Source organism: Molossus molossus, unplaced genomic scaffold (genome assembly GCF_014108415.1).
Source record: "Molossus molossus isolate mMolMol1 unplaced genomic scaffold, mMolMol1.p scaffold_m16_p_1, whole genome shotgun sequence".
In the NCBI taxonomy this organism is placed as follows: domain Eukaryota; kingdom Metazoa; phylum Chordata; class Mammalia; order Chiroptera; family Molossidae; genus Molossus; species Molossus molossus.
The window spans coordinates 81,024,342-81,044,155 of NW_023425344.1; the positions used below are offsets into that span (position 1 = coordinate 81,024,342).

The following is a 19,814-nucleotide window of genomic DNA, read 5'->3' on the forward strand; positions in this document are numbered from 1 at the left end:
GAAGTGCAAAGTGGTGAGGGACAGCTATATAGGAACTCAGGCCTCAGCCTTCACAGCTCAGTCCTCAGGACCAGAGCCCCCAACAATAACAGCCTGGTCAAAATTTCAGATCTTTCTCAGAGGCTTTTTGTTTTCTCCCTCCTTGCTTGCTGGTACTCTTGAGTTGTTAATGAGCTTCAATTTGCATTTCTTCAGCCCAGAGGGAGGGGCCACTGCTTCTCCCCAGGGCTCTAGGAGGGGCTTTTTGAGTAAGATGGCTACTGTCCTATGAGGGTGTGATTCAGCATAAAACTCCCAATGACCTTTTCCCAGCTCGCTCCCCAGTGCCATGAACCTCCATTCTCTTCACACAGTCCCAGTCCTGTCTGCCCTCCCTCTGCTGGAGCCCAAGGTGAGTGGCTGTAGCTGATTTAGTGCCCTGTCACTTTAGGGAAGTGCCAGTGTTCCCCAAGCCTCTTCCTGCTGGACAAAGCCTCAGCTTTGGTGATTTCCTCAGCCAGGTGTTATGTGGGCATCTCTCCGTGTTCCTCCACTCTGTGCTGGGGAGCTGGCTTGGGGTTTTAACCCCTGACTTCTCAGAGGGAACTGCTCAAAGCTAAGACAGCCCTCAGCTGTCTGTGGCACCTAGCCAGCCCTCTTGTGCCTCCGCAGCGCCTTCCAGGCTTGGTTTGGTGTCCTCGTTCTGTCCCTGGTTATAAGGATTCTCTCCAGCTGCTCTTCAGTTGGTTTTTCCCAATGATTTGTCTTTATTTTAGTTGTAATTTCAGTTTGGTCCTGGGAGACGGTCTGTGTAGCTTCCATTCACTCCACCCCATTTTAATCCCCACTCTGATATTCACTTATAAAGGTGTAGGATTTTAAAACTAGTACCCATATACAGATCAATGCAGAACTGTACAAAAATATTTGAATATTGGGAAATAGTGGTAAAATAGAAATTAATACCTTTTTCTTAAAAAAAGAAAAAAATCACATTTTACTTTACATACTTACACATTGAGGTTTATTTTTAAAACGCTTCATTTGCAGTGAGTTCATTATCTTTTATCTTATCTACAATGATTAGAAAAATGATAGGAAGAAATTATTATAATTAAAGAACCAGACTTGTGAACAATGACATCATTAGAAAGGGCTTGTTTTCATTGCTATGCCATTAACTAGAAAGACATGGTGAGTGTTCTTCATAACCAGGTTCACAGTAGACAGGAAGGGCGGGCCTTCTGAGCGAGGAGATCCTGAAATCACAAGCTCCAGCCTCCATCGATGATGACAGGATTACCTGTTACGTAGGCAGACTGCAGTGGTCAACACAAGAACAATTAACCGGGGTTACCACAGGCTGTGTTTTTTCTACTCTATGACTGAGAGAGCTGAACAATTTACTCTCATGGTAATAGGAAAACTCACTTAACAAAGAGAATTTATGGAAACCTGAATTAATTTTGGAAGATTTAAAATTGCCAAGTGTTCTTGTGGTCTGGCCTCTGGCTGGTGTTTCAGCACATGTCACATTCTAAGCAAGGTCTGTGGGGTGTTTGGTCTTGCAATCAGAACACTTAGAAGTTAGGTGACATATTCCCGAAATTAAGGTTAAGTATAGACTGGAACAGTATGTTTTCATTTTGAAACTCAGAACTATCCTAAACCAGCTGAATTTTATGCTATTAATAAAATTTTTGAATATAATCAGTGTGTTGGTCATAAAGTCGGTCATGTCAATTACCAAACAAAATTTTTAAAAGATGTTGTACATATAGTTGATCAATATACATAGGCAATTTCAGGGACTGAAGCACACTAAAGTATTTGAGCCCTGGCTGGTTTGGCTCAGAGGTTAGAGCATCGGCCTGAGGTCAAGAGAGACCTGGGTTCAGTTCCCGCTAGGGGCACGTACCTTGGTTGTGGTGTGTCCCTGGTCCTGGTTGGGTCGTGTAGGTGGCAACCACTTGATGTGTCCCTTTCACGTCGATGTTTCTCTCTCTCTCTCTCTCTCTCTCTCTCTCTCTCTCTCCCTCCCTCCCACTCTATCTGAACAAAATATGGAAATGTGTCCTCGGGTGAGGATTAAAATAAATAAAATAAATAAATAAATAAATAAAAATTTTAAAAAATGTATTTGAAAAATTTGTATGAAGATTATTATTATAATCTATTAAACTATGAAAAAAAATCTATACTAGTTTTAGATACAAATCTGTACTAAACTAAAGGATTTAAAACAAGTAACTATTTTTTTCCACAGAATTTTTTATTTTCCAAGGAATTAAAGCTAAAATGATTCCTTGTGGTAGAGGTTTAAAAATTTTCTTTTAACTTAAACGTGGATAATAAAGATTCAAATTTCTGTTCTTAGTTTTAAATTTATCTAAAGCCTCAGACAATGGAAGAAGGAAGAAGGGAAGACATAACACAAGCACAGAAAGTGTTAAAGTTTATTCTAAGAAAATGGATCATATAATGTAGATAAACTAGGAGGGTTACTAATCACTTTACCAAAAAATGACCCCGACTCTCCCAAGTATTTTTATAAGGCAAGCTCTCTGTTACACATATGTACTCCTCTGGGCCCCTTTAAAGGCTTAAAGATCCTTTTGTCGCATACTTCAAGCCAGAACATTTTCAAATATTTGGTAACTTAAGCTCTGGATAAACAAGGGCAATGTAACTAATCCACTGTATCCCAAAGTCAAATGAGCTATTCTGAAGATATGCATAGAGGGAAATCACAAAGGTCAACATACTTGTTTCATGAATAATTTGTCTAGCAAACTCCCCAGCTATTAACGACTGTTAATAGTTCTGAGTAGTAGTAACTGCTCTGTCACTAAAACATTTCAAATCCTGTGTTTGTCACATTCTCCAACCACCTGGTGTGCACACCAAGTTCCTGTAAAGAGGAAGTAACTGATCAGTGACACACCTCCCCTCTCCCGCCTACTCACTTCCCTTTCCTTGTCTCTCTTCATACAGTGTAGTTCCTGGTCATGTGACATTCAAAGCCATAACACAGAGAGGGGTGTTCTTGTACTCTATACCTTATACCCAGAGTTTCTGTTTTTTCAGTACCATGCCATTTAAACATACACAATAGCTGCTACAGAAGAAACGGGTTCCTAAATAAATGCAAAGTGGAAAGAGACAGAATTAAGAATTTCCATACACGATGACAAGTAAGAATTCATAGAAAGAAAGAGCCAGTGGCAGTCTGCTAAAGAAGTCACCGGTAAAACTAAAAACACAGATGTCAATGCTGTGTTTGCTACATACAATTAAATCTGATGAACCCTCTCCCGTGTCAGCTGAAGCTCTCATAATTCTCTGGACCACAGGCCTACGCTCTAACCGCTGAGCCAAACCGGCCAGGGGGAAGCTCTCATAATTCTGGAGGCTTATTTGTTTGACTTACATTTAGCCAGAGTTTCCCCAACTCTAATTTTTGAAAGCAACTATTTCTTATAAAATTGAGCAGTTTTTTTACTCCTCCATTTCAATTCCTACAAGATTTAGTAACATGTAAAGTTGAAGGAGAAGTCGGCTGCTCAGATCAAAGGGGACTTTCTTGGAGCAAATGAAATCAGAACGGATCCCTTTCTAGTAACTGCAGCATCTTAGCAAATAGATGCCATAATTCTCTAAGATGACATTTTTTGTTTAGCAAATAGTGGCCAAATATGATTGAGGACAATGAACTCCCTGGGAAGAGCAGTGCTTACTTCATCAGAAGCCAGATACACGCACAACAGGGCTATCTCTTCGGCAGTTGCAAACCTTCCAGTCTTCTGTCTCTTCAGAAAATCGCTCAGTGCCTGTGACCAGAAACCATACCAGATATCAGGATCGGAGCTGAAGAATGAATGCACCTGCTATTCCTTCTGGGGGTCAAAGGCAAGGTGAATCTACAGAGGTTCCTTCATCATGCATGATATATAACACGTGAGAATATCATTAATATCATTAATTGTGGACTAAGCAGACCAAGCAGGGCTATGGTGACTTCCTACCTAGTCAAACTCTTTTGTTATACTAAAACCTACAGACACTGTGTCAAATCAGAAAGTTAATATCAAAGAAGAGGTTTTTAAAGTTGTAGTAACATACACCTAATGTACCATTTACCATCTTAACCATTACAGTTCAATGTGAACACATTCATACTGTTGTGCAACCAATTTCCAGACCTCTGTTCACCTTGCAGCACTGAGACTCCGTCCCCATTAAACAACTACTCCCCATTCCCACTCCCTCAGCAAGCCCTGCCCACCTTCTACTTTCTGTCTCTATGAATGTGTCTACTCTGGGTAAGGAACAGGGACTTTTCTAACTGGAACATTTAAACACATTTAAGAGAGTAGATATATACCTCTTCAGGATTTGGTCTGGCTTGTATTCTTTCTTGCAGAGATGGGGTATCAACTGTTCCTAAATTAAAGGAGGACATTCAGCTTGGTTACTTTAACTGAAAAAATAAATTGACAATTAAACTTCCTTTCCATGTGATATGACAATCAGTGAACTCCCTCTCCAGGACTTAGAATGACAACTGCACCTCCACCTGCCTGCCCTTTCATTTAATAGGCTTACGACTCCTTTCGTAACATTTCTGTGACTTTTTATTTATTTATTTATTTATTTAATCCTCACCCGAGGACATTTTTCATATTTTGTTCAGATAGAGTGGGAGAGAGAGAGATAAACATCGATGTGAAGGGACACATCGAGTGGCTGCCACCCACATGACCCAACCAGGGCCGGGGACAAACCGCAACCGAGGTACGTGCCCTTAGCGGGAACCGAACCCGGGTCTCTCTGGACCACAGGCCGACGCTCTAACCCCTGAGCCAAAGCGGGCAGGGCTCTGTGACTTTTTAAAACACAGAGTATGGTCCTTGATGACACTAGGCAGGGACTCTGAGTGAATCCCCAGCATCCCCAAGACATGTATTTTAGTCACGTTAACATGATGCTTTATGGATTTTAAGCACTTTTACCTGTATTACTTTAGTTAATCCTCACAATCACACTGAGATGTAGATGCAATTATAGGAGTGCTTTATCCGTGCAAGGATCCAGACTCCTAATGCCCCCAGGACCATTCCTGCTGCCAGGCTCACGCAGGGACCCCGAGGGATGACTCCATGGCTGTCATAGTCTTCCATAATCTAGGTGCTTCTAAATTTTCCGCATGATCTTGCCTATTTTCATTGGTTTCAAATTCCTATTTTTAAGCACTGTCTTGTGTGTCTCATCAAAAAATGTAATTTGACCCTGGCCAGTTTGGCTCAGCAGTTAGAGTGTTGGCCTGTGGACCAGAGAGTCCCAGGTTCAGTTCCCACTAAGGGCATATACCTCGGTTGCAGTTTGTCCCGGCCCTGGTTGGGGTCATGTGGGTGGCGACCAGTCGATGTGTCTCTCTCACATCGATGTTTCTCTCTTTCTCTCTTCCTCCCTCGCTCCCTCCCACTCGATCTGAAGATAAAGGCAAAAATGTCCTTGGGTGGGGATAAAACATTTTAAAACATTAATTTTAAATTATTCTGCTTAAAAAAAAAGGCACTAAAAAGGTTTTAATTCCCACTTCATTTAAGTTCCTACTAAGCAAGTGCCCCGGACTTTTTGTTCACTGATGTAGTCTGCACATTCTCTTCAGAGGGCTGTTTATTTCCTGAGTGACAGTTCTCCAGGGACCACAAGATCTAAGGTCATAATACATGACTTTATAGCCATAGCCTCAGCTGTATCTTCAGACAAGGCTCCGGAGAACGCCACAGGTTTGATGCCTGCTTGGAAACCATTTCTTAATTTTGTCGTCATTGGCCATTTCTCTGGAGAGGCTGGGAATCTTCCAAATCAGCAGATCCTTTCTCGTAAAACAGGGCTCTTTCCTTAGCTTCTCTCCCTCCTCACACGTTACTGTAAGTGGGCAGCTTTTGAAATCTGGGTGGAGATGGCCTTCACGAGATCACCCCCTTCATCAGGGATGTTCCTTCCCTTCCATGTCACGGCAGCAGTCGTGCTGCTAAACCTTCTGAAGCCACAGAACAAAACCTCCTTGTCCCAGTTTCCAATAGTGTTTTCCTCATTCCCCTCATCAACAGCCTCCTTGAGGGACCACATTCTATCAACGTCACGCTCAAGGCACCTAAAGCTTTTGCTTACCACTCTCTCCAAAATCCTCAGCTTGAGCAGCTTCCTTCCCCGGAGGCAAATGCGCCTCGTCTTACACGTGGCTGGGACGACCGGCTGGCCAGTGAGCACTGCAGAGCAAGCCCATGCCTCCCACTCAGTTCCGCTGCGTCCGTGGCACAGACCGCCACCCACCCACCGTCCACAAGCCCCGTGCTGCGGAGCCACCCCAGACAACCCTTCCTGGTCAGGTCTTCTTCTCTGACTGGCCCGGTGAGTCACGGCTGGTTCCTTGTTCCAGAGAGCTTGAGAACATATTTTCCAGTCTCCTGAAAAGTCCAGCTGCTAAAACAACCATAGTTTCCAAATCATTTTGCCATTTCTTCCATTGGGTAAATAGCACCAAGAATAGCTAGACTCCAAGTATCACCAGTATGTGCTCAGACGGCCTCTCCTACATCTCCCTCCTTCTTCGTGTTACCTCTGCTTGCTTCCTAGGCCAGGACAAATCCAGCAGAACACCTCAACCATGAAAATTCTGCAGCCTGCAGGGTACTTAGCAGTTTTTCCTCTTTAACTAGTAAGTCAGTGGTTTTTCAACCCGAGGGGAGACCGTGGTGGGTTACATCAGAGTGTCCTGTGGGGCTTTCCAAATTTCAGGCTCACCTCGCTTTACTATGCTTCCCTTTAGTGTGTTTCACACCTGGTGAGTCTTTTGCAAATCGAACGTAAGATCCTCCACCAGCAAAAAGATGACCACTCGCTTTATTGCGATGCTCACTGTACTGTGGTGGCCTGAAACCGAGCCCACAGTACCTCTGAGGTGTGTCTACTGCACAAACAGTCCTCCCCCTCAGCTCCTTCCCCAAATTCTGGCATGCCCTTCAGGTCTGAATGGTCCCACAGGTCACTGTGAAACTGTACCCGTCCCCAGCTCCTCAATACCAGTTGTGAACTACTGAGAGCAACTTTGATCCTAGATATGCAATATTTAATTTCTTTTCAGAGAGTAAATGAATCGTTGTTCTTAGGCACCTTGTAATCATTTGGGGTGGGTGGGGCCAGGTGAAAGGGCATGTCTGCTTAATAGACACACCCACGCTTATTGAGAGAAGATATTCCCAAGAAGTAAGTGAGTACATGCTTTTATTTAGACAGATCGAATGTCCTTTCTGCTAGTAGTGAGTTTTGAGTTTCTCCTGTCCTTTGATGAGAGGGCGGCATACTTTCTGGTACAAAGCCCGGCAGGAAATATGTTGAGCTGTGAGAACGTTTGGTTGTTACAACCAGCCAATCGGCCCGAAGCGCGAAGCCGTCCCAGCCAACACGGCAGCAGGCCGAGAGCATGTGCTCCGGGAAAACTGAGTTTACAAAACAGGTGGAGCCAAGTGTGCCCTGGTACAGACTAAGGGAAGGTGTTAATCCCTCTCTTAATTATGGGTCACCCCAGGTGATTTACATGACCCGAGGCTTCCCTGCTTCCCTGTCCTGTCAGCAGGGTCTCCTTTTCCTCTTTCCCCTGACAGGTCGCCCCTGGTTTGCTTCCAAGACACCAGGCCCTGGCCGGTGCTGCTTCTTAGCTACATGGTTTGATCTGTCCCCTGCAGGTAAGTAACAGTAAACCCTTTGCATCTGTGGCTCATCCCTAATGACGGAGCCTCTGTTCCCAATCACCTTAATAAGACTGGCCCTTTTCTTTTGAGCTTTTCCCGCTAAGAGGAGGCAATAAAACATGGAGTAAGCAAGCTGCGGTGGATATCTTTCACAGCGGCAACCGGGGTGTCAGAAAGGACATGGTCACGGCCCTACAGTGTGGGACTCACCTGGACACACGCAGTTGCACCTGATACCCTGCTGGATGAAGTCGGCAGCCACGGCCTTGGTGAGGCCGATCACGGCCGCCTTGGTTGTGCTGTACACACATCTGTTCACGACTCCTGGGGAAGGGAGGGTTCAACAAGTGAAGGACTAAAACACACAGCCTCCTGTGGGAAGGGAATACAAATACATGTCCCCAGGAACCACTGTCACGCTGCCTCTCACCCACCCTCTTAAAGAATGAATACCAGGTTTTCTCTTAACAGGGCTAGTTTCTGAAAGGGGGAAAACTTGCTGAGACAGGTGTTGACACGCTGCACTTAAGTGATGCAGAGGTCTCTGTTTTTCCTCCTCAGGTGGTAGACCCCTTAGGCAGATGCCAAAGGAGAATCAGGGGAAAGAAAACAACAAAACAAAATCAAGAGGCCAAGGCGTGTCTTTGCATTCCTCTCTTGTGTAGGTTTAGTGTGTATCCTTGAAAAGGGAAGGATGTTACCTCAGCAGCAGCTAGTTCATGTCACACCTGCAAACCCATCTGTGCCAGACGGGCCCTTATCTCATCTGCTGCAACCCCAGCTCCTTGGCTCCTCATTAGGGCCCAGAGCAGCTGTCTCCGGGGCACGCTCTGGGCCACAGGCAGTCACCTCCCCGGGAATGACAGACTTTGCACAGAGCTCTGTCGTCAACACTCTCCCACTGTAGAAGACTGTGTCTGCCTGACACTCACCCCTGCAGGACCATGACTTACTGTGGACCATGACTTACAGGGGAACCTAGTGGGTGTCAATACATCTTTTTTTTTGATTCATTAAATGGGTACATGTTTCCTTCTCCCTCTTGGTTTCCTTCTTCCTGCAACTGATTTTCATTCCCATATCCATTAGAGAAATACAAGGAGGGCAAAGCAAAAAAAAAACCTTTTCTTTAATTTTATGACTGGTTCACATCGAAGACAAAGGGACTGGTGGTTAAGGAACTTAAGGCCAATTTTTAAAAGCAGTTTTGAAGTGATGTGTGAGTTTTGTGATTTTTACTACGCTTGTTCCCTTGGGGAGGGGTGTGGACACCTGCATGGCGATCCCAGGGAGACAGACCTACCTTTTTTTTTTTTTTTTTATCCTCACCCGAGGACATTTTTGCATTTTTTGTTCAGACAGAGCGGGAGGGAGAGAGAGGAAGAGAGAGAGAGAAACATCGATGTGAAGGGACACATCGAGTGGTTGCCACCCGCACGACCAACCAGGGCCGGGGACAAACTGCAACCGAGGTACGTGCCCTTAGCGGGAACCGAACCCGGGTCTCTCTGTACCGCAGGCCGACGCTCTAACCGCTGAGCCAAACCGGCCAGGGCAGACCTACCTTTGATGCTGGAAGCCACAGAGGACATGTTGATGATGTTGCCAGATTTCTGAGCGAGCATCTGCCAAAAACAAAACAATTAAAAAAAAAAATGTCGCTCTGCAGGCTGCACACACTACCTCTTTAAAAGACCTGTATTTCCTTAGGCTTTGCAGATCCGCCCGCCTAGAGCCCTGTTTCCTAAGAACATCGCTCAGAATTCCTCCACTACGGTGCGAACTTCGTGAGACGAGGGTCTCTGGCTGTTTTTCCCTCTGGACAGGGCACACAGTCGGCGGTCAACACAGTTTGCTGGATCACAATAAAGTGCAGCTTGCTGGGCCCCAGACCTGGAGGACAGCTAATGAAATGAGCTGCTATGAGTTAAAAAGTTTTCAAATGAAGTTTGTACTCGATTCATTCTAAGACATGTGCGTATTTTCAGGATAATACCTCTATGTGTAAGGGTGTGGTGCCCGTGAATGTTTTGGGGGAACAAGCAAGAGGTGGGGAGAATTCCTGCCGGATGGCCACTAACTTCTCACTGAAACCGGAGGCCAGGAAAACGGCCACAACAAAGCAGGGGAGACGGTGGACAAGAGTGTGGTGAAGAGTTAAAAGAACTGTCGGAGAAATGGAAGAACCGACTAGAGAGCAGAAGACAAAACTCTCTGTGTCATGAAAATCCAGCGGAAAGTTTCTAGAAGAAGTCTCCACAGGCAGGGAAAGGGTCTGAACAAAACCCACTTCTGTTGGAGGCGTTTCTCCAGCAGCTTTCGGCAAAGAGGTGCAGGACCGGAGAAAGCGAATGATCGGATGGATCCAGGGGCGAGACTGCAAGATTATACGTTTCCCGATGGTATCCTTCTTGCTTCCCATTTTGCTACTTAGCCACTAATTGTACCCAAAAGCAAATTCTAAAAAACCCTAAGGCATTGATTGGCTGGATAGACTAACAGGACACAGAAGAGGCTGAGGTGACCCAACCAAGTCAGGGAAATGTCAGGGAGAAAATATTTACCCCAGCTTGTTTATCTGTTTCATAAAGAATATAATGGTGCTGATATTAAAAAAGGGGCCCAACTTTCAGGGTTCGAATCTTGGCTCTAACCACTTGCTGGTTATGTGAACTTGGGCAAGTTCCATGGTCTCCTATTTATTTTTTTATTAAAATAAATTTTTTTTCTTTGTTAATTTAGAGAGAGAGGAAGGAACAGGGAGAGAGAGCTGGAAACATTGATGAGAGAGAACATTGATTGGCCGCCTCCTGCATGCCCCCCACTGGGAATCGGGCCCACAACCTGGGCATCAAACCAGCAGCCTCTTGGTGCATGGGTCGACGCTCAACCACTGAGCCACACCAGCCAGGCAACAGCTCCTATTTAATCTCTGCACCACAGGTGTGGTGCTGGTGCCTGCCTCATCAGACTGTTCTGGCCAGCGTGTCCCCTTGCTGTCCCTCTTCGAGGAACCCTCTCCCAGATACCTAAGTGCACCTCACTGATATCCTAGCTTCTTTTTCTTCATAGTATTCTCAACCACCCACATGATGTATGTTTATCCGAGTACATGTTATCCTCTCTCACCCCTCAAAAAAATGGAATCTCCCTTACAGAAGACTTCGTCGTATTCTCTTCTGCACCTAGAAAGGAGCCTGGCATGTACAAAGTGCTTAATATTCCTCGCATGAGTGAACTGGAAGGTTCAGTGAGTTAATTTATATTAAATTCCTTGATATAAATGTTCAATACAGGTTAGTCATTATGTCAGCTATTATTCTTCAGCACCCATGGGGGTCCTTTCTAGCTGCCCTGTGAGGAGACCTACTTATCCAGTGGTGCTTGTCCTAGTGAGGGTGATCGTCTTACTTTGGGAAGAAATGCCTTGATCATCAGGTACATGCTGCGGACATTGAGGTTCATTGAGAAGTCCCAGTCTTTCTCTTCACAGTCTAGGATGGTTCCATGGTGCACAAAACTGGAACAGGGATTAAACAATGGGGTAAATGACCACTGAAAAAGATTTATATTCAATTTCCTTATCATCTTTATTGTCGTTTGTTGACTGAGATCATTATCTTTTCACTTACCAAGTGTTTGATAAGTTTCGCATATCAAACCCACTATCACTTAGTACATCAGGTTAGGAAGTATCACAACAACCTCAGCTAAATGAATTTATTTAAAAACAATATCCTTCCTTTAAAGAAGAAGGCGAGAGTTTGAGGCCACCAAACATAAGAAGCTTTATACCAACTGCACAGGAAACTTGAAAAACTCATACATGAGCACAGTGCACCTGCCCTGACTCCTATTTCAAGAGCAACAGTGCCTCCTGGTGGCACAATGTAACATTCTCAAGGGAAGTCAAAATTGCAAGGAAAACATCTCAGGGTAGCAAAGTAATATTGCTACTGTACACTTCTAATATATAGAGTAAACAGAGCAGAACAACAACAGACCCTTAAAATAACCTTCATTCTTTTTCAAGTCACACTTCTTTCAGGAAGTGTTGTAAAAACTGGGGTCTTGAGTGATTTCACTCTTCCCTGGACCCAAATTATGTAATTAATGATAAAATTTTCTTTGATTGTGACTGTACTTCCAATTTAATGGAATGATAGAAAGAACTACATGATCTGTTTCTATACCACTTGCCTAGCTTAAAATGGAATACATTCTCAAAAAACTAATTTTTCTAGTTGATTGTTTTGGTGGCTTTGGGTATATTTGTATATGAGGGATGAGCAGGTTGTTTCTAAAAGAGGTCATCACAAATTGTTGCTTTAATTTAATTCCCATACATTGTAACACATAATAAACTATGGATAGATCAAGGTCCTCCCACCCTCCGGCTCTGAAACATGGTTAGGAAGAAACACAAATACATATTAGAAGGCTCAAGGATTATTCTATCAGCACAGCAGTACAAATGTAACACTACATAAGAAAAGTGGAACTTCAGAATGTATCAATTCATTTTCTGTTCAAGCCTTAGTTGTACTCATTGCTACTGTCACCCTGAGAGAGGACTACATTAACACTCCCTGCATGAACATGGAGCTACTCCACTTCCAGTCTCAAGTTCACGTCCAGTTCAGCAAGCCTGGTACCATCCTAACAAGGTTAATGAATGAATTCCTTTTGTGCTGCATGCAAAGGTACAATATGAAATTGCTTCTGCTGGGATTCACTGTCCCAGTAAGAAACACTGAGCTTGGGATAATGTAAAGGACTTGCTAGAACGCTATGCCAAAAAACTGGGAACGTCTGCATTTCAATAAACTGAGTACTTGGCTTCTAATAAATATACTTCGTTTTAAAGACACTTGCCTGGAAACCAGTTTCTCCTTTTATTTTATAAGTCCTAGTGGGACATCAGTGACAAGTCCCTTGGTGTGAGCCTGTCACCAGCCTTAAGAAGATCCATACCTTTCGATAAGTACCAGTTGTCTTGAGTAGACCTTAACTGTCTTTAGGTTCCAAACCCATCTCAACTTCTATGGCTATCTTACTTGCAATAAAAATTCTCTCCAAAATCAAGTCATATTTCCCAAGGGCTATATTATGGTTCATGATGAGTAATTTGGCCACATTATCAAAATTCTTTTACTAAAAGTCATTGAAAACTTTCTGTAAGAAGAGCGAAATCAAAAAGTTCTGGATTACCCAGCGACATTAAAGAGAACATCAAGTCTCTCGACTTCATTGGCAAACTGGTCAATTTGTTTCTTCTTGGTGACATCAAGGACTCGAGTTTGAATGCCTGAAAAATAAAACAGAAGACACTATTTCCTTATACCATAAAAATATCTAGCGTTGGAGATTCAGCCGCTTGGAAGGGTGGGATTGCAGTATCTGTCCAGGTAGGCTTCATAGAATTGTTGATCATTAGTAAGGTCTTAAGTATCTCATTAGTAAAAATCTTAGAGTCCTCCCATCTGGACCTCCCAATAACACACCTCCGTCTCTCCATTCTCTGAATTGACCAATAAAGATGTTTTCCGGGTAGACGTACAATGAAGTATAAATGATCGATACCAGATGCTTCTCAGTAAGCAAGCAGTCAGAACTGAACATGGGTTACTTGAGCCCATTCATTCCCCCAGTGGCTGAGCCACTACCACAGAAATTCTGAATTCTGTTGTGGGGAGAGGGGTGGTAGGAATGAGAGTGTTTCTATTTGCGAGCTTTACTTTGATGTCAATTCCGTTATTTATTGAAATGAGTTGATCATCACTAATTTCTGGCCTTAATTGCAAGAAGAAATGAGAGGCCAGATGAAGGGATGAAACACTTGAAGCATTCGGTCTGGGATGAGCACCCTGCAGAAGTTACCAGAGAAATCCAAACATCCTCTAAGAAAGGCAGCACTCATTATTGTTTTTTTAAACAATATATGGTTGATTTTATTATTCTCTTTCAGATACAGAAAAAAAATGAACAAGGAAAGGGAAGATCGAAATTGACTTTCAGGGCGACTCCTTTTCCCTGTGTACTTTCTCAGTTCAATAGCTCTCCTTAGAGCTGTCAGAATGATGCTTCAGCACAGTCCAGTGCAGCTGTCTAACTCAATGAACTTACCGGTGTTTGATCACGTAACCTGTTCTGTTTAGATTTCTTTCAGAGTAAATCTAATTGAGGTTCTCTGGTGTTGGAGTTGGGTTCAGTGTGGTGCAGTCAGGGGTGATAGACGCATAAATAATTTGAGTAATCTCTTTGGGTTTCTGATCCTGACACATGATTTTAGGGCTGGGCTGTCTCCCATGTGGTTGCCACGAGCCAGTTGTGGCTGCTGAGCACTTGAAAGGCAGCGAGTCTGAACTGAAATGTGCTGTATGTGTAAAATGTGGATTTCAAAGACTTAGTATGAGAAAAGGACTGTAAACTATTTTCATTAATATTTTTTGATGGAGTATTTTAAATGGTAATTTTAGCTAAATAAAAAAGATTATTAAATTAACTTTAACCTGTTTCATTAACCATTTATTTATTTATTTATTTATTCCTCACCTGAGGATATTTTCCCATTGGTTTTTAGAGAAAGTGGAAAGGAGGGAGGGAGGGAGAGAAACATCGATGTGTCTCTCATGGCTTGGTTGCCTCTCGCATGACCCCGACCAGGGCCAGGAATTGAACCTGCAACCCAGGTACATGCCCTTGACCAGGAATCGAACCTGAAATCCTTTACTCCATGAGCAGGTGCTCTAACCCCTGAGCAAAACTGACTAGGGTTCATTTACTTTTTAAAAGTAGCCACTAGAGACCTGGCCGGTTTGGCTAAGTGGTTAGAGTGTCGGCCCTGCAGACCAAAAAGTTGAGGGTTCGACTCCGGTCAAGGGCAGGTACCTCCATCCCCAGCGTTGGTCGGGGTCGTGTGGGAGGCAGCTGATCATGTGTCTCTCTCACCTTGATGTTTCTCTCTCTCCCTCTCTTCCTCCCTCACTCCCACTCTACCTAAAAAATCAATGGAAATATATCCTCGGTAAGGATTAAAAAAGTACAAGAGGAAATAAATAAAAGCAGCCATGAGAACATTTAAAACAACACGTGGGGCCGTGGTGGTGTACTGGACAGCTCTGTCTCTGGAGTGAAAAGCTGTCATAAACAGTTAACAACAGTTAAACTTGCATATAGAATTTTCTTGTTAGGTCCTGCATCCTTCAACATGTTGGATAAATAAAAAATGTGAAGTACATATCTACAATTTTGTTTATGCATTTAAGTATGCAGGTTTTTGTCTGCAGGTTCCTGGAGTAGGAACTTGATTATCAGAGAGTCAGGTTCCAGAAAGGAGGCCAGAGGCGCCGAGCAGCTCAGGTGTTCTCTTCCAACACCGGAGCACTGCTGCTTTATAATACCCCGTAGACTCTGAACCCCAGGTTCAAGCGGCTGAGTTGCTTACCGGGGTACTTTTCCAGTTCCTGCAGTTTGGACTCATTGATATCTGTGGCGATGACTTTGGCACCTTCTCTTGCAAAAGCCTGGGAGACACAATACACAAATAAACGCTTTGTCTACTTGGTTAAACTGCTCTCAAGAATGGAAAGTCATTTAGCCTTTTCTCCTTTATCTTATTTTCATTGCTTTTTTTTTACACCCTCCCCCATAAAATAGGTGGGATTTCAAACGAGTCTCACTTCACCCTTCTTATTGTTATTTTTACATTAATTAGAACATGAGATATAGTGTGCTTATCATCTGACTTTGTCCCCTTAGGTAATATAAATTTTTTTTTTTTTTAAAAGAAACACTAGGATTTTGTCATTAACACCTCTCAAAATACCATTCTGTGATTTGATAACCTGTATTCCATTTCTGAGCAGGTTCTTATCCTATTTCATTTCTTATTATGTCCCAAATAGTGAGAAAAATGGGTCGTTTCAACACTTTTCCTCCCAAAAGCATACCACTGTTTTCATAAATGTCAAACTGTAACCTGCCGTTAGGCTCCAAGTGCACCATTAGCTCAGTGTGGGGAATAATGGGCGAGAATTTGGTACCAGTGGGCAGGTGACGGTAACCTGCCAGCTTTAACTCTGGAGTTTGCCTGAGCTCACATCCTTTCAGAGGGCTCTGCTCTCCCGTAGGCCCCTGCAGCACTGAGACCCGTAAGTCAGTTTCTCAGAATCAAAGGTCATTCCTTATGTCACATAACAAGCATGTGAGGTATTCATTCCCTCATCTGCCTGGGGGTCAGGAGTAGCAACTTTTCTTTTGTAATTTTAGACAACAGAAGCACAGAACTCAAAAAAAAAAAAAAAAAAGAAAAAGAGCAGAATTAACTAACCGTGGAATCTCTCCCCATAATTCAATACTTTAACAGCTACTGAGCGAGCAGCAAGCGTTGGTAACTTACTATGGCAGCTGCCTGGCCGATGCCCTGAGCAGCTGCTGTCAGGATGATGACTTTCCCGTCAAGTCGGCCCATAATGGAACCTGTAGTTGAATCTAAAGTCAGGTTTATTGAATGGTTTACATGGTGGCACATGGCCCTGTGCCGGCAGTAACATTTAGAACAAATGGTTTGATGTACAGCTTGAAGCACTTGAAGACAGCACCTCTGTACAAACTGCCCCATCCTCTGAATGCTTACTCTAGATACCGAGCTGTGAATATCAGAAACGTTTAGCATAACCCACTGAAGTGCTAACTGAGGCAGAGAGTGGACTTGCACCGACCTTTCACGTCTTCAGAACCTGGAGAAGAGGACCTCAGAGGCGACCAGCAGGCGGGGAGTCCGGCCCTCACTGCCCCCACCCCCTCGCCGCCCTCGCTCCCGCAGCCACGGCGTCCTGTGCGCCCTCACAACTCAGGCTGCTTCTTGCTTTCTCTCCTGTAAACTGTTGCCAGGGTTTGCACTATCAATCGTCTGTGGTTTTTCCTTGTGCCTTGGAAAGATGTCACGGTTGGCTTCAGAGACTCACTGAAGATAAGAGCCGGAAAATCAGATCATGTCCAATACCTCCACTTTACAGATGAGGACACTGGCCTGGCCTGCTCCAGGTCATAGAGCTGGTCAGTAGCAGAGCCAGCACTAAACTCAGGCCTCCTGCTGCTTTTGCGATGTGAACATTGCACCCACCGCGCTGCCGGTCCTGGGTTAAAGTTTAAGCATGCAGCAGCGACACTTTAACAGACACAAGTCAGCCATTTGGAAAAGGGAGGACTGAGAAATTCTGATGAAGGGGAAAAAGATGTGCAGGAGATATCTGGCCAGTGCTTGGATTGCAGATCCTATGGGGAGAGGAATGGCTAGTGATGATGAGGTTGGGGTGGTCAACAGTCAGAGGCTGTCTCCGGGGAACTAGGTTCTGTCTCTTACCACTGTCTTTAATGTGAGGCCCTGACCTCATACCGAGTCGCAGAATGGCTCTATGTCCCTGCATCATCCAGGCACTCCAGGCCAAAAAAGGGGATGGTGGTGTTAGGTGGGTGTTGAGTAAACCAAGGTAAGGAGCGCATGCACAGAATTGAAGCAATCACTGCTCAGTGACCTGCCTGATAAAGTGCAGGCAGCTAGCTCCTCCTGAAAGGGCCCACTCCTTTCTTTTTAAATTGATCTCTGTTCCCTTCAGCCCTATCTGACGTTTTGTTTTGTTTTTTGTTAATCCTCACCTAAGGATATTTTTTCATTGATTTTCAGGCAGAGTGGAAAGGAGGGGGAGAGAGAGAGAGAAAAAACAAACAAACACTGATGTGAGAGATACACATCAATTGGTTGCTTCCCATGTGACGGCTGGGGATTGAACCCAGGTATGTGCCCTTGACTGGGAATCAAACCTGAGATGCTTGGGGTCCATGGGCCTCATTCTAACCGCTGAACCAAACCAGCCAGGGCAGCCCTACCGGACTGTGTGCTCCCTTTCCAGGCTCCACCCTTTGTCCAAGCCAGTGGCTCCTGTGCGCAATGGGCGCGGAAGGATTTATGGAGAGTGTGACATGACCAGGCATGTATTTCAGGAAGATCACTGTGGAAAACAGACCTGGATGGTGAGACCTAGCCTGGTCACCAATGCTCTCGCTTCAGAGCTTATGTGCTGCGCCGTGTTTTGCGGCTATGAATTCAAACCCGGGCCTGATTGCAGGGAAGACCTGGTTCATGTTCATGTTGTTCTGCTGTTGGTCCTCACACACCCAGCAGACCCCATATGGGGCCAGGGCCTGCGTCTCCTGCACCCAGAACCCGGAATCTGACCACTAGGCCACCTGCGTCCGGAAACCCACTGCTGCGTCCGGTGCTGAAGCCATCTCCCCGGAGATGTGCTGAAGCCATCTCCCCGCGGGCCGGTGCCTGGGGCGGCGCGAACACCGCGCAGACCCACTTCTAGGAGACACGCCGCTCCTCGCATGGGCTCGCACCCCCTGCTGCACACCTCGGGGCGCCAGCCTGCTGCCACCCAGACGGGCACCCGCCCTCGCCCAGGCCCGCGGCTTCCGCGGTGGTCTGCCTGCCCTTTCAGCCTCCCCTCCTCACATTCTCTCTCCTCCCCTGACACCACTTCCCCTGACAAAGCCCACGCGTGTTTAACTCTGTCTTGGAGTCCGCCTCTCAGAGGGCCAGCCTAAAACCGCAGTGGAAGAACCGGCTCCAGGGACCAGCTGACAACTTCCCAGGTGTCCTCTGATTAGGGCCACATTTGTTACGCGGTGGAGAAACGGGGCTTTTATGATGCCGACCTCCTCCGATGCAATGAGTTTGCACTGCTGTTTTTTCTTCTTAGACAAGTGATACATTTTCATTTTAAACATGAAAACAGTTACGAGATATATTCAACATATACTTTAGAAAATAAGAGAGTCCAATAATCTTTACCCTTCTCCAAGCCTGAGCACCGTGTATTAAAAAGCTGTTTACACTACAGTCATTAGTGGCTTTTGGCACAGGCACTGTGAGGTGCGACCGAGGTCTCCCTTTGACACCCCGAGGAGCACTTGCTGAACCACCGCTGAAGTACAGAGAAGCCTTCGGCTCATTCTGAAAGCCTTCCCCTAGCTGTCCCCCCTGTCCTTCTGGGACCAGATTTTGGAGGCAAAGGTTTATAATTAGATAAAACTGCACTATCAAAGGAAAAGAGATTTATTTGGGGAAATGAGCGCAAACATGGTCTGAAATGGTAAAATGAGGCAACTTTCAATACATTCAACGTGAGAACGACACTCAATAGCTTTTTTACTCTAAATATTGGAATCAAAGTGTTAATTTCCCATGAGCACAATCACAAACAAAACATTTCAGCAACTCTATCTTCACAAGCCAGGAGGAAAAATGTTCACGTAAGACAATGTAAAATCCTCTCTTCTTTGGCTATTTTGAAAAACTTATTAATATACCAGAGTTTCAAACTCATTAAAAGCCTACCCTTATCCTGATCTAACTGCTAAAATTAATCTTGAAATAGGTCATGTGCAGAAAAAAAGCAACATCTAAAAAAAACAACCGCCCCTTTTTCCCAGTCCAAAGTTTCATTTAAAATCTTACTTTAGAGCAGCAAATGGATGGCGTCCTCCCGATCCCTCAGCCAGAAACAAACTTGAGACCTTTGTGCAGAAACAAGTCAGGTGCTTAACAGTGCACGCTGGGATTTGTAGTTCAGGTTTCTCCCATTTTTAAGAGGAGTCTCACATTCATGTACTACTGTACATGTGTACAGGCTGCCACCTAGTGGAGCTCTGATAGTACTGTTAAGTCCAAGTAGAAGGCGAAAAGTGGAAACGCATTTTACAGCTTACTTAGGATGTGGACATCGTTTCCTTCACTCTAACCGCTCTAAGTCCCTGTCATTTGTTTGCACCTACTATGTGCTGTTCTGGGGTATTCAGGATTGAATGAGCCAGAAATTGCCTATGGAAGGTAGCAGAGCAACAAAATAGAAAGAACCCAGGTCACTGAAGATATTGGAGCCTTCCTTCTGGGCCTTTGACCTAGTAGATTGTCTTGAGGGAGAGAAATAAAAATCTCTTGTGTTTAAGTTGTGGTTATTTTGTCATCCTCAGTCTGTTCTAATACTAATACATATTTAGTGGCAGAAG

At 44.6% G+C, this 19,814-nt stretch overlaps 1 protein-coding gene across 5 annotated transcripts; it reads right to left on the bottom strand.

Annotated features, from left to right (window-relative positions):
* Positions 1–985: 985 nt before the first annotated feature.
* Positions 986–19,299, bottom strand: BDH2 (3-hydroxybutyrate dehydrogenase 2). Of its 5 annotated transcripts, none has more exons than XM_036266276.1 (10): positions 19,264–19,299; positions 16,141–16,220; positions 15,187–15,265; positions 12,951–13,047; positions 11,151–11,259; positions 9,304–9,364; positions 7,950–8,063; positions 4,364–4,422; positions 3,717–3,809; positions 986–1,298 (listed from the first exon to the last, which is right to left on the bottom strand). In XM_036266276.1, the coding sequence occupies exons 2-10, from the start codon at positions 16,210–16,212 to the stop codon at positions 1,245–1,247; spliced, it is 738 nt and encodes a 245-aa protein (XP_036122169.1). In that variant the 5' UTR covers positions 16,213–16,220; positions 19,264–19,299; the 3' UTR covers positions 986–1,244. The 5 variants fall into 5 exon arrangements, with proteins under 5 accessions (XP_036122169.1, XP_036122156.1, XP_036122165.1 ...); XM_036266263.1 differs by having other exon boundaries at positions 1,069–1,282; XM_036266272.1 differs by lacking the exon at positions 19,264–19,299 and adding an exon at positions 16,463–16,520 and having other exon boundaries at positions 1,069–1,282.
* Positions 19,300–19,814: the final 515 nt, after the last annotated feature.

Bases quoted from the DNA above. Each gene is read 5' to 3' on its own strand.
- BDH2 (XM_036266263.1), bottom strand. From the start codon at position 16,212: ATGGGCCGACTTGACGGGAAAGTCATCATCCTGACAGCAGCTGCTCAG. The intron at 11,260-12,950 runs GTAATCCAGAAC...TCCCTGTTCCAG, and splicing joins GTTCTCTTTAATGTCGCTGG to TTTTGTGCACCATGGAACCA. The intron at 3,810-4,363 runs GTATATATCTAC...TTCTGGTCACAG, and splicing joins CCAGACCAAATCCTGAAGAG to GCACTGAGCGATTTTCTGAA.